Source organism: Rhinoderma darwinii, chromosome 12 (assembly GCF_050947455.1).
Source record: "Rhinoderma darwinii isolate aRhiDar2 chromosome 12, aRhiDar2.hap1, whole genome shotgun sequence".
Classification (NCBI taxonomy): domain Eukaryota; kingdom Metazoa; phylum Chordata; class Amphibia; order Anura; family Rhinodermatidae; genus Rhinoderma; species Rhinoderma darwinii.
Genome location: NC_134698.1, coordinates 60,912,841 through 60,930,500, shown reverse-complemented (window position 1 = coordinate 60,930,500; position 17,660 = coordinate 60,912,841). Strand labels below are relative to the sequence as shown.

General features: G+C 42.8%; 1 protein-coding gene across 9 annotated transcripts in view; it reads left to right on the top strand.

The window, feature by feature from the left end:
- PTGR2 (prostaglandin reductase 2) overlaps positions 1 to 17,660 on the top strand; it is a 126,589-nt gene that overhangs the window by 97,670 nt on the left and 11,259 nt on the right. For 7 of the 9 annotated variants that reach the window (XM_075844775.1, XM_075844772.1, XM_075844774.1 and 4 more), the window contains 3 exons: positions 4,184 to 4,302; positions 11,576 to 11,767; positions 14,515 to 14,685. In XM_075844775.1, coding sequence (XP_075700890.1) covers positions 4,184 to 4,302; positions 11,576 to 11,767; positions 14,515 to 14,685 — 482 coding nt within the window. Of the gene's footprint in view, positions 1 to 4,183; positions 4,303 to 10,989; positions 11,136 to 11,575; positions 11,768 to 14,514; positions 14,686 to 17,373; positions 17,635 to 17,660 lie in introns of those variants that run through there. The other 2 variants (XM_075844780.1, XM_075844778.1) reach the window with 2 other exon arrangements.

Sequence of the window (17,660 nt, the reverse complement as noted above, 5' to 3'; positions counted from 1 at the left end):
GATAATTAACTCAATGAAGTTACAGCACAAAAATCCTATGCACAGCAGTGATGTCACTGTACTGCGATAATATACACAGTGATGTTACAGTACAGGGATTATGCACACATTTATGCCACAGTACAAAAATAATATACTCAGTGAAGATAGGAAATATGCTAATGGTGATGTCATGGTACATGGATAATGCACAATGTGATGTCACAGCACAATAATAATGCACACAGTGTTGTCACAGCACAGGGATAATTCACATGATTATATTCTGGCAGAGTAAAAATGCATACATGTCACCATGCACACTGTGATGTTACACTACAGATAATGCTAACAGCAGGGGCATAACAAAACTTGGATTTTCCATGCCCCCTAACTGCACCTTACCCGCTGAGCCCTACAGCAGCTGTTATACCTGCTATCCTGGTAGTTATGCCCATGCAAGAAAATTACAGAGACTATTACTATCTAGGGACTTTTTATGTCTGTTAGCTGACATTTATGCATTGATATTAATCCTGTTGTTTGATTGGTGTTTTTTATTTAAACTTAAGACTCAAGTAAGGGCCTGTTCACATCAGCATCAGGGTTCCGTTGATGGGTTCCGTCTCAGACCTTTCCGTCGGAGAAACCCATCAATGGAAAGGCAAACGGAAATTGCATTACCATTGATTTCAATGGTAATGCTTCCGTTGCAAATGGTGTCCGTTTGTCTCCCTTCCGTAAGGTTTCCGTTTGTTTTTTTTTTTTGCGGAAACAATAGTGCAGTTGACTGCGCTATTGTTTCCGCCAAAAAACGGAAACCTTACTGAAGGGAAACAAACGGAAACCATTTTCAACGGAAGCATTACCATTGAAATCAATGGTAATTCAAATGGAAGCTATGGTTTCCGTTTGGGTTTGTCACCGCTACAATAAAGCACCAATAGTTCTGAAAAAGTTTGGAAATTAGGTACCAGCGCTGCTGATATCAGACATAGACGAGATCAATTGTTCAAAGAAATCTTTATTTGGCTACGCGTTTCAATGCACTAGCGTCTTCCTCAGGCCATCAATTGGTGTTAAAGGGGTTGTCTGGGCATGGGGCGGTTTTTCATACTGATAAACTATTCACAGGATAGGTCATCAGTATATAATTGGAGGGGGTCTGGCATCCGGACCACACACAGATCAGTGGTTCGAGCTGCCTCGGGAACCGGAAGTTTTGCAGTGGTTGGTGTCAGAAGCAGAAGGCTCCGACCACTGTATAGCGGCCGTGCTGCAACACTGCAGCTCTACTCCTATTCAAGTGAATAGGAGCAGAGCTGCAGTACAATTCCTTGCGCTGTTTGGGCTAATAGTGCAGCGGACCTGTCCCTATATTGAGCTGCCCTTTAAACACTGTCAATGCTACTTAGCAATGCAGAGTGACATTGAGCTTGCTGGATTTAGTCATCATTTATAATGACCCCCTGCTGAGGAAGGTCTTGCCCTTCTTAAAGAGAACCTTTCACCTGCCCATACATGTGCAGCTGAGTACAGCATGTAATAGGCAGGGCTGCACAAACCCTGTCTCACTCGAAATAGTTTTTCTAACTTCCTCCGTTATTTTCATATCGGTGCCGTTATATTTGGCACCCGATATGTAAATAAGCCCCTGAACTGTCAATGGGGCATTTCTATCTAACTAAATGGCTAGCGGGCGTGATGTCTGTGCTCTGACACTGTCCAATTGGACACTATCCAATCACCTACGGACAGTGTCGGGGCGGCTGTGCTGTATGTGTGTGCACCATTGGCCAGATCTTTGGATTTCCTCGCACTTTGACGATCTCTTGATGTCCTGGGCTCTGGTGGTTCCAGATGCTTGTGTCCTGCTTGTTTTGTTCTGGACAGTGGAGATCTGTCTGTTTAGGCTGAAAACATTCATAAATGATTAAGAATTCAGCCACGCTTTAGTAATACTAAAATTATTGTTATTTATTAAATTATTAAAAAATAACAGAACAGTAGTAAAAGAGCTCAACGTTTCATGGGATATACCCGCTTTATCAGGAGTTCTAAGTGCCAAACCTCAATGAAGTGAGTGGATGTGACCTGTAGAGGACTTATGCTCTGCACGTCATATCTATGCAATAATTCACAACTTTTTACTGTCTTCCGCCGCTCTCGTCTGTTTTTGTTTTGGTGGGCAAGGCTTATTGGAATTTGTGGCCTGACAAATTTACTATGATTTACGCAAAAATTTGCATAAATTATAGTGGAAATCTTCACCAACTCATTGCTAGCATAGATTTGACTTTCTGGCACACAGACAGCACAGGACTCAAATAATTTATTATTTCTTAATAAATTAGTTGCATCTTACTGCTGCGGGCTTCAGAATAAGACTGGCGTATAAACCGCCAGAGTCTTAGTAAATCTGCCCCAATGAGTCTGTGCTAAATAGATATGCACATGGTGAAAAGTTTTATACGCGGCCGCTGAATTTGGAGTTCAAGGAGGGGCAGATATCTCACTATGTGTTGAGGAAACATGCGTATGGCCGCGCTTCGCTCTGATTCTTGTTGCCAAATGTTTCTACGAATCGTTTAAAAGAGAACCTGTCTGTTTTAGTAAATGCTCTGTTATTATTCCTGGAAATGTGTGAATAAATTTTGGGCTTTACCATTCCCCTAGTCTAAAACAGAAAGGTCAGGAGAGCCGACAGTTGCTCTTTAAAGGGAAACTGTTGCCAGCATTTCACCTATTAAACCAGCAATACCTAAAATAAAATCATTTCTATATAACCTATAATTGTCTTCTTAGTCGGCTCTGTAGCTTTAGTATTCAGTTATTTAGTGTTCCCGCACCGTATGCTAATGAGCATAAAAGAGTCATATCTTCGTTTGAAAAGAGTCATATCTTCATTCCTCAAGCCTTTCCGAGTTAACCCCGCCTCCTTACTTTTGATTGGCAGCTCCTCACCTCCCCGCAGCACACGTGAAATCTCGCACTTGTGCATTGATGTTCTCTTCTGGTGCGTGCACAAAATGGTATACCATAGCGGCGCATGTGCAGTAACTAGATTTCAGGCCCGGACAAAGCAGGGAAGGTTATCGGACCATGCGCCCGTCATCTCAGACAAGATTGTGGCATTCAGGGCGGGACAGTTTTCGGCGATGGGCGGGCATAAGAAGAGGAACGAACAAGACTGCCAGATTATTACCATAAAAGGAGCAAAATGTTTGCAGACCGTTATTTACGGTCGGAGGAGGAGTTTAGGAGAGGGGATAACGGCAATGAACATTTGACAGCAGCGGCCAGCGAGGGGTGAGCAGAGTTCAATAGGTGAAATGCTGATGACAGGTTCACTTTAAGGCTATGTTCACACGGGGTATTTTGCCGAGTTTTTTGACGCGGAAACCGCGTCGCAAAACTCGGCAAAAACGGCCCGAGAACGCCTCCCATTGATTTCAATGGGAGGCGTCGGCGTCTTTTTCCCGCGAGCAGTAAAACTGCCTCGCGGGAAAAAGAAGCGACATGCCCTATCTTCGGGCGCTTCCGCCACTGACCTCCCATTGACTTCAATGGGAGGCAGAGAAAGCGTATTTCGCGCTGTTTTATGCCCGCGGCGCTCAATGGCCGTGGGCGAAAAACGGCGCGAAAATCGGCATGCAGGGAGAGGAATATCTGCCTCAAAGTTCCAAACTGAATTTTGAGGCAGATATTCCTCCCCCAAAATACTCCGTGTGAACATAACCTAGTGAGAGGTTCTCTTTAGGCTATGTAAATTGAACTGGTTTACTGACCTGAATACCAACGGGGTGGAGCTAGCTTTCCTGCCTCTTATGCTGACGAATCAGCGCTAGACAGCTTGAGGGTAGTTCACGCCCTGTTCGCTAACTACAGCAAATTAGCATATAGGGAGCCAACACAACAGTGGACCATATCTCTGGAATGGGGGGATCCAGGAAAAAAAGAAAAAGCGCGCTGGAATCAGGGAGACCGCGCTATTCAGGACAGTAAACCAGTTTAATTTATATGACCTAGTGACGGGTTCTGTTTAAGCTCATCATTTAAGGAGCACAGTTAATGAAATATGGATGAGCCTATCAAACAGGTAAAGCCCAAGTAAATGAACTTACCCTTCACACCCGTTGTTTGCTTTATCACAGATGCAGTGAATGTAAATGAATACACCGTAATGTTTTATATTCCTATTCAGGAAATGATGGGGAGCCAACAACTGAAAACTTCCATCTGGAGGAAACAGATCTTACAGAGGAGCTCATGGATGGACAAGTTGTGACCCAAACCCTGTACATTTCTGTAGATCCTTACTTGGTGAGTATGTGCTTCTGTATTTACAGAAATATAGACATAACAGATTAAATAATGCTGGTCACACACAACGGAAATGCTGCAGATTTTCCATGCAGAGTTTCCGTGCTGAAAATCCGCAGCGGATTACAGTCCCAGCCATGTGGATGAGATTTGATCAGATCTCATCCACATGCTGCTGAACGTTTTCGGGACGGAAAGCAGAAAATGCTCAGCAGAAAATCTTATCGTGGTCGGCAGCACATCTCTCTGGGGAGATGTACGGGGCAATTGTACAGGGAGTTGGCTGCCGACATGATCGAAATGTATGCGGATGAACGATCATAGTAACGATCGCTCGTCCCCATACGTTACTGATCATAGTTCCTTGTGAAAGGAGCAAACAAGCGACGAGCAAAGAGGAAGATGGGGGTCATGGTGGCTGTAAGTTTGAATCTCATGCTTTGTTTGCAATATTTTGAATAAAACAAATTTTAAAAAAAAGTTTGAATCTCAAGGATTGTACAGTAATTAGAACAGAAAACTAAAACGTGGAGAGGGAAAAATGTACAATGGTTATTCATATAGAGGGTTTTGATTTTCTTTCTTGCAAATTCAAAATGGAACAATCTTGAATACAAGTTTTTTTTTGTAGAGACGAAATACAGCAGAAGCGAATGTCTCAGGTCATGCATATCAGAAGGCGGACTTGTTACTGATTACATTAAGAATCTCATGAGACTGAATTAAGTATTCAGTAGATTCTCACTTCCTTATGTGTGAACTGCATTCATTTGGATTTCACTGCTTCAGAAACGGAATAATTACAAAATATTCAACTGAAAATATAACATTGCTGTTCTTTTCACACTGTACAGACCACTGCCATGAACACAAAAAGAAGCCAGGAACCCTCCGGGTGCTGGGAAACTATAGCAGTCAGGCTTTTGTACTTGTAGATAGCATATAATAGCTATGTTGAGGTGCCTGAGCAAAACGGATCATTGACGAGGAAACTCTGTCATTGGTAGCCCTAAGGATACGTGCACACGTTGTGTAATTTGATGCGGAAAATCCGCATCAATACTGCAGGTAAACACAAGTAATTCAGCAGACACTTCATTTTTTTATGCGTTTTTGCATTTTTATGTATTTTTATGTTTAGATCTTATGTAACAGATGTTTGTGTGTTTTTTATAAACTGGTCAGATATAATTCTGAGACGGAAGCACAAGATAAATTGACGCGCTGCTTATTTTAAAATACGCGCCGCAGGTCAATTTATATGCAGAAAAAATCTTTAACAAGGAGATGAGATTACTTGAAATCTCATTTACTTTGCTGGTACTGTATAAGGCCCCTTGCACACGACCGTATTTTTCATCCATAATTACAGACCCATTCATTTCTATGGACTACGGACAGCTCTCTGTATTTTTACTTATGGGTGTCCGTTCCGTAGAAATGATCGGTAAAATATAGAACATGTCCTATTCTTGTCCGTAATTACGGCATGGACTCCCCATAGAAGTGTATGGGCACCTCCGTAAATATGGACGGCTACGGATGCGCACCTGTAGCCGTCCGTAACTACAGAAGCATTGCTAGGCAACGCCAGGTTTGCAGTTGTTGCACATCATTTGTGGTTTGCTTCTTTTTGTGGATCCGTATATATGGACGCATTACGGAAGCACTACGGACCGTATTTGCGGAAACCGTTCCATATATGCGGATAAGTTGCAGATGACTACAGATCCGTATTTAAGGACAGTATTTACGGATGGATGAAAATATGGTCACGTGCATATTGATTTGCGCATAGTGTGCATTTGGCCTTAGATACACTAGGGTTGGGAGAAACTAGACAGGTTGGATTTTGGTTTTCTAATTCTCTTTTTCACCTGACATAAATTGCTCTGGAGGTTTCTGGCAGCGGCAAAATAAAAAAAATAAAAAGTTCCCAATAATCACTACAGAAGTAAGGCTACATTCACATGAGCGTATAAGATTCACGCGCGTGAAAAAAGCGCGTGAATCTGGTCCGTTGTGCATCAGTGGGCTTAGCGAGGGGCATGCGTTATTCACGCGTTCGCAAAGCACATTTTATTTTATTTTTTTCAATTGAATTGATGCGTAAATCACGCACAGCACGCACTCACTGCATATCCTATATTAATACATTTTTCACGCACCCATTGACTTCAATGGGCGATAGGTGTGTGAAAAATGTATTAATATAGGATATGCAGTGAGTTTTATGCAACGGACACACGCTGCGTGAAAACTCCTGCATGTGTGAACGGTTCCATTGAAATCAATAGGTCCGTGTGCTGCGCATGATTTTCACGCACGACACACGGACTAGTTTTACGCTCGTCTGAATGAGCCCTTAGATCCGGAACATTTTTAAGTCTAATGTATCTGCCAATGTAAGATGCCATAAATAGCAATGCATATGCCTTATATATTTATATCAGTTCTCTGTATCCTGTGGCTATACAGCTGGTGTAAAACTACAAGTCCCAGCATGCCATGAAAGCTGCAGACTTGTGGTTTTACAACAACTGTAGAGCCACAGGTTGCAGAACGGGTAATGTAGTTGAGTATTCAGGGTTTGTAGACTCCTCATTTGACAGAAGTGGATGTAGTTTGCAGCTCCAGTGCTACCTAGTACATTATAAATAAATAAAAATAAAACATTTTTAGTTTTTTTTTTTTACATCTACTGCATTTTTATTACAGCCCGTATTACACATACACAATGTTTTTGGGGTTAGTTTGTGCTTTAAAACTCATTCAGCTTTAATCCTGACCTTGTTCTACATATTGGTACAGTGTAGTCCCTGGTTTCAGTCACTAGATTGTAAACCTCACAGATGGGCTTTTCATGTGTTAGGAGATTATAGAAAAGTCTTCTATTGGCGCTGTGGACAATTCTTTAATCTCGTAGACTTTATCTTTTTCAGTATACCGACGGTAACTTGGCTGTTTTATTAAAAAGGATTTCTAGTCGTAATGAAAAAAGCAGATGGTCAAGCCTTAATATAAACAACCAGATGAAATTTGAGTAAAACACTATTTCTTCAAAGCGCAGATAACTCTGTGTGTGCGTTAGATGAATAATTTTCTCGTTGAATAATTATAATTGTTGTGAAATAATCCATACACTGTCACAAGAATCCAGGTCCGGGTTCACACATCAAATATTTGTTGCTGCACCAAAATTTTGCATTCAAAGAACAGCTCAATATAAATATAACCAAAGAGAACAGTAGTGATCACCCACCAAGTACAAATAATTTATGTATCAAAAAATAGTTTTGTAAGGGGGGTTAATCAAGAGAAAATAATTCAGTATATATTTGCCTGCATCCAAACTGAATGAACAAACCAAAGACGAAAAGAGATGCAAAACGCAATAGTAAAGTATCAAATATAAAATATATACATTTTATTGAAGAATATTAAAATGTAACATATAAAAAGGTCCACAGACACACTAAAGAAAGGACGCACATCAAAAAAGTCCTGCACATAAAGTAATGAACAATCTCTACATGGGTCAGAAAAAATAGGATAGAACATACAAATGCAGACAAAGATTCTACATAACAATATATGAATGCATGTTAAATATAGGTCTACATTAGAAGATAATGCAAGAAGAAAAGTAACCATACTGACCCATAAGGTGCTGGAGTAATTGATAAGCGTCCACCCGACGCGCGATTCGGTGCACTTACCTTCGTCTGCCACCCCAAGACGAAGGCAAGTGCGCCGAAACGCGTGTCAGGTTGGACGCTTATCAATTACTCCAGCACCTTATGGGTCAGAATGGTACTGCTCCAGCATCCCCCTCTTCCCCCCCCTGTCTAGTTTCTGTACAATTATAGAGAACCAGCATTCCGGGAAGGGGGGGGGGGGGATATAGGCTGCTGGAAGGAGAGGAAGATGCCACTTTACCCTAATAAGATCTATTACAGTTTTATGTGTATACATGATCTATTGATTTATGAAAAAACTAAACAAAAACGCTATAATGATAGTGATGTTTTATTCTATAAGGGAAACTATTCGAAGACCTTCCATTTCCAGATCTATTTCCATATGGTTTTATATGTTTCTGTTTGGTTTCAGTGGACTGAGAAAATGCTGTGATTTAACAAAATATGCAACATTATTTAAAGGGGTTGTACAGAATTAGAAAAACATGGCTGCTTTCTTCCCAAAATAGTGCCACGCCTGTCCACAGGTTGTGTATGGTATTGCAGCTCAGCCCCATTTACTTGAATGGAGCTGCATACCAGGCACAACCCATGGACAGGTGTGGGGCTGTTTCTGAAAGAAAGAAAGGAGCCATGTTTTTTTAATCTCGTACAACCCTTCGAAAACAATCGCAAATTTTGTGGCACTAAAATTCAGTACTTTAATGAGGATACATTTTCATGCTCTAACATTGCACCCCCGGTCTATACCTTACAGTGGCGGATTATCATATGGGCGATTCGGGCGGCCGCCCGGGGCCCGAGGCTCCCAGGGGGCCCATGGCAGCCCGAACCGCACATCTTCCAAACCTATTCAGCGCGCTAGCGCTGCTAACTTCCGAAGATGAGGAGGGGAGGAGCAGGGAATTGGCCGGGAAAGGGGTAGGACACGCCTCCCTGACAAGTGCGCCATTGAGTAACAGAACAGCGACGGACGGCTGTTCTGTTACTCCAAAGCTGCAAGAGAAGAGAAGAGCCGGGCGGTCACCGGCGCTGAGGTTAGTTATCCTCCTACCCAACTGGTTCCCGACCGCTGGCTGTATTTTTACGGCCAGCGGTCAGGGATGGGTCCTTAAAACCCGAGCCATAGACTTTCTACGGCTCGGGTTTTAACTTGCTGCCCGCGCGATCGGGCAGCTGAATGTCGGGTCTCCGGCTGTCAGTGACTGCCGGGGACCCTGAGGAGAGGATAGAAGCAGCTTTCGCTGCTTCTGTCTTCTCCGATGTTTTCTTACACAGCGTTCAATGAACGCTGTGTATAGGAATAGAGACAGCAGCAGCGGCGCTGTCTCTATTCCTCCCGGTGATCATGTGACTGGTCACATGATCACCGGGTGCCGTTAGTGACAGACTGTTGCTGGGTCTAACTAGACCCAGCACAGCCCTATTAGTGACAATCGTCACTATGAGAGGGCTGATTTCCCCTGTAACTGGGGCTGCTGTGCAGCCCCAGTTACAGTGGAAAAACCTGGTGTAAAATAAAGAAAAAATATATATAAAGTTCCCCAAAGGTCTTCTTTGACCTTTTGGGGGACAGACCATAGTAATAAAAAAATAGTAAAGAAAAGTGCAAAAAAAAAGAAATAATAAATACACATAAAATACCCACCCCCCCAAAAAAAACGTTCCCCCCCGCCAATCATTGTTGTAACGCTAGCGCTGACCCAATTACCCTAATATAGACATGTAATATATTAAAATTTACGGTAAACAATGACGATTACAAATAAAAGGTCTATTTTAGGGTAAAACTGTTATTACCAAAAAAAATAGCTGAAACGTAAAAAAGCTTATTTTTTTACTATTATTTTCAAACTTTATGAATAAAAATTCTAAAATAGCAATTGTCTACGGAAAAAACGTCGCAAAAATCACGTCGTTTTTTTTTTTTTTTTTATAAAAATGTGTGTTTGGTGCAACTTGTAATTCCGTTTTATTAAAAAATATTTTCACTTTTTGAGATACAGCTGCTTTGTATCCTGTATCCGTCAGGTCAGCAGGACTGACGGGATCAGTGAAACGGGCCCTGCGCTAAATTATAATCTTAGATGTGATAGATTTGAGGTGGATCCTGCGTGTCACTGATCCTGTCAGTCCTGCTGACCTGACGGATACAGGATACAAAGCAGCCGTATCTCAAAAAGTAAAAATATTTTTTAATGAAATCAATCAATCACACACATACTTTTATATATATAATTAGAATATAAAGTTTTTAAATGTGTACATAACTTTGTGGCACTATATACAAGGGGGAGCGCTGTGTGCCACTATATACAAGGGGGAGCGCTGTGTGCCACTATATACAAGGGGGAGCGCTGTGTGCCACTATATACAAGGGGGAGCGCTGTGTGCCACTATATACAAGGGGGAGCGCTGTGTGCCACTATATACAAGGGGGAGCGCGGTGTGCCACTATATACAAGGGGGAGCGCTGTGTGCCACTATATACAAGGGGGAGCGCTGTGTGCCACTATATACAAGGGGGAGCGCGGTGTGCCACTATATACAAGGGGGAGCGCTGTGTGCCACTATATACAAGGGGGAGCGCTGTGTGCCACTATATACAAGGGGGGGGGCTGTGTAGTGCTATCCACAGTGGTATGTGTGTGGCGCTCTTTATAGGGGGGGCTTTTTGGTGCTATTTACAAGGGGGAGGGCTGTGTGGCGCTCTCTACAGGGGGGCTGTTTGGCACTATCTATAGGGGGCTGTGTGTAACGCTCTCTATGGGGGGGGGATGTGTGATATATAGAGGGGGCTGTGTATGGCGATATCTATGGGGGTGTGTAATATCTACAGGGGCTGTGTGTGGCACTATGTACAGGGGGCTGTGTGTATGTGGTGTTTTACAGTGTGTGGTATTATTATATTCAGGCGCAGTGTTTGGTGCTATTATATTTAGGGGCACAGTATGTGGCACCATGATAACTTTATTTTCGTTTATAGGTGTGGAAATGTTGGAAAAGTGAGGAGACGTCTGAGTGGCAAATTCTGCAGAAATGAGTCATGGCCGGGAGAAGTCGTCATGAGCGCTGGACCGGATGGAGAAGAAAAGAGGAAAAAAACTACTAGAATCTGAGACGTCGTCACCTGTGAGTCACTAGATTTATAGAGAATCTGTCACCTCTCCTGACATTTTTATTATAGGAATCCTTGTATTTCACAAAAAGTCTTTCTGCAGTCCAGGACTGATAGACAATTCCCCTTGTCAGGAGGATGTGTCCCTGCACAGTGTGATACTGTCAGTATGTAGGGACACCGCGCTGTGACAAGGGAAATCGTAACACTGTTAATGCTTGCCCAAAAAGGTAGTGTTAAAAATAGTTACGGCGCGGCAGGGCGGCGGTGAGGAAGGGGGGCCCAAGTTTGGGTAACAGCCCAGGGCCCATGGTCTACTTAATCCACCACTGATACCTTACTATAGAGTATGGTATTGTAAAACTGGATGTACATCTTATCCATTACAAGATGAAGGTAAAACAGATTCTGAATTGTCTGTGTAGTTAACTGTCCACTTATTTAATTTTTCCAGCGTTGCCGCATGAACGATGACACAGGCGCAGATTATATCCTGCCATGGAAGATCTCAGAAGTGCTGGATAGTGGTGGTATTGGAGTGGTGGAGAAAAGTAGACACAGTCACATTAAACCTGGAGATATTGTCACAAACTTTAACTGGCCCTGGCAGACAACATGTGTATTGGAAGGCAACGCTCTGACAAAGGTAACTTGGGTGCAAATGAGCGTACCTATAATAGCAGTAAAATCACATTTAGTAGAATTACATTAAAAAAAAATAACTTTCTAATTCTGAGTGACCAAATCACATTGGCATACAGTTGGTTAATTAACAATGTTATACAGGCCCACAACCACCTCCCCAAACAATAAACTATACAGTGCCAAAATATACATATCTCAAATACTCCCAAAATATATTGACCAAATTACAATGCCAAATACACCGATCAGCCATAACATTAAAGAGGCTCTGTCACCAGATTTTGCAACCCCTGTCTGCTATTGCAGCAGATAGGCGCTGCAATGTAGATTACAGTAACGTTTTTATTTTTAAAAAAACGAGCATTTTTGGCCAAGTTATGACCATTTTTGTAGTTATGCAAATGAGGCTTGCAAAAGTCCAACTGGGTGTGTTTAAAAGTAAAAGTCCAAGTGGGCGTGTATTATGTGCGTACATCGGGGCGTTTTTAATACTTTTACTAGCTGGGCGCTCTGACGAGAAGTATCATCCACTTCTCTTCAGAACGCCCAGCTTCTGCCAGATCACGCTGTGACGTCACTCACAGGTCCTGCATCGTGTCAGACGAGCGAGGACACATAGGCACCAGAGGCTTCAGTTGATTCTGCAGCAGCATCGGCGTTAGCAGGTAAGTCGATGTAGCTACTTACCTGCAAACGCTGATGCTGCTGCAGAATCAACTGTAGCCTCTGGTGCCGATGTGTCCTCGCTCGTCTGACACGATGCAGGACCTGTGAGTGACGTCACAGCGTGATCTGGCAGAAGCTGGGCGTTCTGAAGAGAAGTGGATGATACTTCTCGTCAGAGCGCCCAGCTAGTAAAAGTAGTAAAAACGCCCCGATGTACGCACATAATACACGCCCACTTGGACTTTTACTTTTAAACACACCCACTTGGACTTTTGCAAGCCTCATTTGCATAACTACAAAAATGGTCATAACTTGGCCAAAAATGCTCGTTTTTTAAAAATAAAAACGTTACTGTAATCTACATTGCAGCGCCGATCTGCTGCAATAGCAGATAGGGGTTGCAAAATCTGGTGACAGAGCCTCTTTAAATCACCTGCCTAATATTGTGTAGGTCCCTCTCATACCACAAAAACAGCTGTGACCCATCGAGGCCTGGACTTCACAAGACCTCTGAAGGTGTCCTGTGATATCTGGCACCGAGATATTAGCAGCAGATCCTTTACATCCTGTAAGTTGTGAGGTGGGGTCTCCATGTTTCAGACTTGTTTTCCCAGCCCATCCCACAGATGCTCGATCGGATTGAGATCTGGGGAATTTGGAGGTCAAGTCAACCTCTTAAACTCTTTGTCATGTTGCTCAAACCAGAACATTGCCCAGAGCATCACACTGCTTCAGCCGACTGGCACCAGGATGCACTATGTAAAGAGGATCAGATCTTCCCTAGGTAAGCGACACACATGCACCTGGACGTCAACTGACCAGGTCACCTACTTCCATAGCTCCATGGTCCAGTTCTGACATTCACATGCCCACGCTTGTGCTAGTGGACAGCGGTCAACTTGAGTACACAGCCCTAAATGCAGCAAGCTGTGATGTACTGTGTGTTTTGACACTTTTCTATCATAGCCAATATTACGTTTTTTCATCAATTTATGCTGCAGTAGTTTTTTTGGGGGGATCGGACCAGATATTCTAGCCTTGGCTCTCCATGTGCATCAATGAGCCTTGGGCGCCCTTGACCCTGTCGCCAGTTGTCCTTCCTTAAACCACTTTTGGTAGGTACTAACCACTGCATACCGGGAACACTTTACAAAACCTGCTGTTTTGGAGATTCTCTGACCCAGTCATCTAGCCATCACAATTTGGCCCTTGTCTGTCGCTCAGATCCTTATGCGTGCTCATGAGTGTTCACTTGCTGCATAATATATCCCACCTATGGACAAGTGCCATTGTATTGAGATAATCCATGATTTTCACTTCACCTGTCAGTGGTTATGTTATGGCTAAACGGTGTAATACCTATATAAATTTTACCATACAGCTCCTGAATAGAAGTGCCATACACTGCACAAATAATGCTAACATACAATGTTATGGATATGTACATCCAAATATAATTGAAAGTGCGATTCAATTTCCACCAATGGTCTAGTGTGTTTTGGAGGTTAACATCCCTTGTGGTCTAATGTACCGAGGGGTTCATATCTGGTGGTTTATGATAGAGGAGAGGTTAATATCCATAGTGATCTACTGCGGTAAATGGGCTAATAGATAATATTCCTGATCATGTAAGGCATCTGTGATTACTTCTCTGGGTCACTAACATATTCTGACAGGTGATGGGCACTGGGTATGACTAGTGACTAAGAACCTCTATCCAAAATGCAAGTGGTCCCAGATTTAGCTTGACTTATACACCTGCTTTCGTGTCTTTTATGGAGTTTTTTTTTGTAAAGGACTCGCAACACTTTCTATTCCAATGAGCGTGACGACCGGCCCTGCCTGTAGCCACTGCTCACTGCCTGAGAGGGATCGCTGAGTAGAATGAAGTTGCCACATATATTATTTATCATACTGTATGTTACATACTCTATTCTGGTCCCCATAATCGATATTTGTTCAATGCGTGCCCCTTCACTGCAGAAAACAGAACATTGTAGTATTTTTTCATAAATTTGGAGAATGATGGTTACTAAAAATGCCTGTGTTTTGTTTTTTTGTTGCCATGTTATTTCCAAAAAGCTGGACCCTAGTCTTGTAGATGGGCACCTGTCACATTTTCTGGGCGTAGTCGGATTAACTGGTTTGACTGCTTTTCTTGGTGTGAAAGAGAAAGGTCATGTGATCCCTGGCGGAAATCAGACCATGGTTGTTAGTGGCGCTGCTGGAGCTTGTGGGTCATTGGCTGGACAGGTAAGTGATATAGAGGTAGTCCGAAGATTATAGCTATATGTAGTATCTAGCGCTGAAACCTGTATCTCTCAGGTCCGTGGGACTGACGGGTTTAGTGTCAGCGGGTCCTTCATGTCTCTGACACGCAGTATCGATCACATCTAAGTTAATAATTTAGATGTGGTCGATTACAGGTTACGCAGGACCAGCTGACGCCGAACCCGTCAGTCCCGCGGACCTGACGCATTCAGTTCTTAGTGCACGATACAGCTGCTCTGTATACTGGATACAAAGCAGCTGTATCTCAAAAAGTAAAATTAATTTTGAATATAAAGGATTTTGACAGTTGCCAAATAACATTGATACACATTTTTATAAAAAAAATATTTCAAAGGTGTACATAGCCTTTAAAAAAAGAGAACAATAACTTGATCTGTTAGTGAAAAAAATGTGTAACAGACATTAAAGGGTAACTAATCCTTCAGAAAACTTTTTACATGTCTGAGACCACCACCAATCACTAAAACGAAGCGGCAGAAGCGGTCGGGTGAGCGCTGAGCCTCTTGGTTTCTGATCGGCTTTTCTCGTAACGATGTACGGACTCAATAGAAAGTCTATGATCCCGTACACCAACTGCTCGGCTTTCCCAAAAAAAGCTGATCAGAAGCTAAGCTCACCCGAGCGCTTCTGCCGCTTCGTTTTAGCAATCTTTGGGTGTCTCAGTGCTCGGACTCCCACCGATCAAAACTTCTGACATGTCAAAAGTCTTCTGAAAGTTTAGTTACGCTTTAAGGGTTTAAAAAAAAAAAAAAAAAAAAGGCTGCTGCGCTGTATAATTGTACCTTATACACTAGGTCGTAGGCAGTGTAATGTGCTGGATTTGAGGAGATGTGTCTGATAGGCGGCTCCTCTCAGCCTTCCCCTGCTCTAGTTTCTGTGATTGAGCTGAAGAAGGTGTAGGGCAGGCGCCCTTTGGACACATCAACCCCAGGACATTACACTGTCTTCAACCCGGTGTATAATTTCTTTTAAATGTGGTAGTTTTTTTTTTTTATATTTTAAAGAAAACGTGACTGCCTATGCTGTACGGCCTTGTCACTAAAGCTGGCCATACACTCAGGGCCGGTCTTAGGGGTGTGCGACCTGTGCGAGTGCATGTAGGGGGCGCCACGGTGCTCTGCTCTGTCCTCAGCTCCTCGTTACACGCACGGAGTAAACAGGAGCAGAGGAGGAAGCTCCTCCCACAGCCCCTCCTGCAAGATGCCTGTGATCCTGTCTGCAAGGGGAGATGGTAAGTGTCTCTGTGTGTATATATTCCAGTATGTCTGTGTATATGTTCCGGTATGTGTGTGTATATGTACCGGTATGCGCGTGTTTGTCTGTTTGTAAGTGTATGTTCGATATTAAAGTAGAACAGATAAAATGAAGATACACTCTGCTGCCCCTTATATACTTTGCTGCCCCTTATATACTCTGCTGCCTCTTACCTACTTTGCTGCCCCTATATACGCTGCTGCCCCTTATATACTTTGCTGCCTATCTCTGCTGCCCAATATATTCTGCTGTCCCCTATATACTCTGTTGTTCCCTTATATACTCGGTTGTCCCCTTATATACTCTGCTGCCCTATATATACTCTGCTGCCCCTATATACTCTGCTGCCCCCTATATACACTCTACTGCTCCTTATATACTCTACTTCCCCTTATATACACTTCTGTCCCTTAAGGGAAATACCACATTTTAATATATGGTAATCTATAAAACTTTAACGAATTCATGGCAATTAATTAATGAAAACAATCTTTTCAAAGTGTAACTCAAGTTTGGAGGTACACTGCACAATATAGCTATCTAATCTATCTATCTATCTATCTATCTATCTATCTATCTATCTATCTATCTATCTATCTATCTATCTATCTATCTATCTATCTATCTATCTATATATATATATAGTCTGTTTGTCTTCATATGTGCCTGTTTGGGTATAGTTCTCAAAGTGTGTTATCTGTGGTGCTATATAGGACTGCTGGTCACATCTACTACATTATCTGTACACAGGGAGTTATCACTGTGTTATCTCGGGTGTTACATAGGACTGCAGGTAAAGGCGCTTTTACACCTGCTGACACTCGGCCAGTGCAGCGAGCGCCGATCAACGAGACATCGTTGATCGGCGGTCGATTGCTCCTGTCACGCGGAGCTATGTATGTGGACGAGTGGTCGTTAGTTATTATCATGTCGGCAGCGCATCTCCGTTTACACAGGGGGATGTGCTGCTGACGACAATAATATTTTACTTTTTTTAAAACGATACGACCAGCAGATGATGGAGCGTTTGCTCGTTTATCTGCAGATCGCTCCCCTGTTTACACAGAGCAATTATCGGCAACGAGCGTTATATTAACGCTTGTCTGCCTGATAATCGTCCTGTGTAAAATCCCCTTAAAGGGAACCTGTCACCAGCATTTCACCTATTAAACCAGCAATACCTGGTGGAAGTGGGTGAAAAATTATTTTCATGTAACCTATAATTATCTGCTTAGTCGGCTCTGTAGCTTTAGTAGTCAGTTATTTAGTGTTCCCGCGCCATATGCTAATGAGCATAAAAGAGTCATGTCTTAGTTTCAAAAGAGTCATATTTTCATTCCTCAGTCTTTAACCCGCCTCCTTACTTTTGAGTCACGGCTTACTTTTGATTGACAGCATTCAGGGTGGGACAGTCTTCGGCGGTGCCCATAAGACGAGGAACGAGACTGCCGGATTACCATAAAAGGAGAAAAATGTTTGCAGACTGTTATTTACGGTAAGAGGAGGCGTTTCGATGAGGGGATAACGCCGATGAACTTTTGACAGCAGCAGCCAGTGAGAGGTGTGTAGAGTTCAATAGGTGAAATGCTGGTGACAAGTTCCTTGTAACATCTACTACATTATCTGTACTCAGGGACTTATCACAGTGTGTTATCTGTGGTGTTACATAGGACTACAGGTAA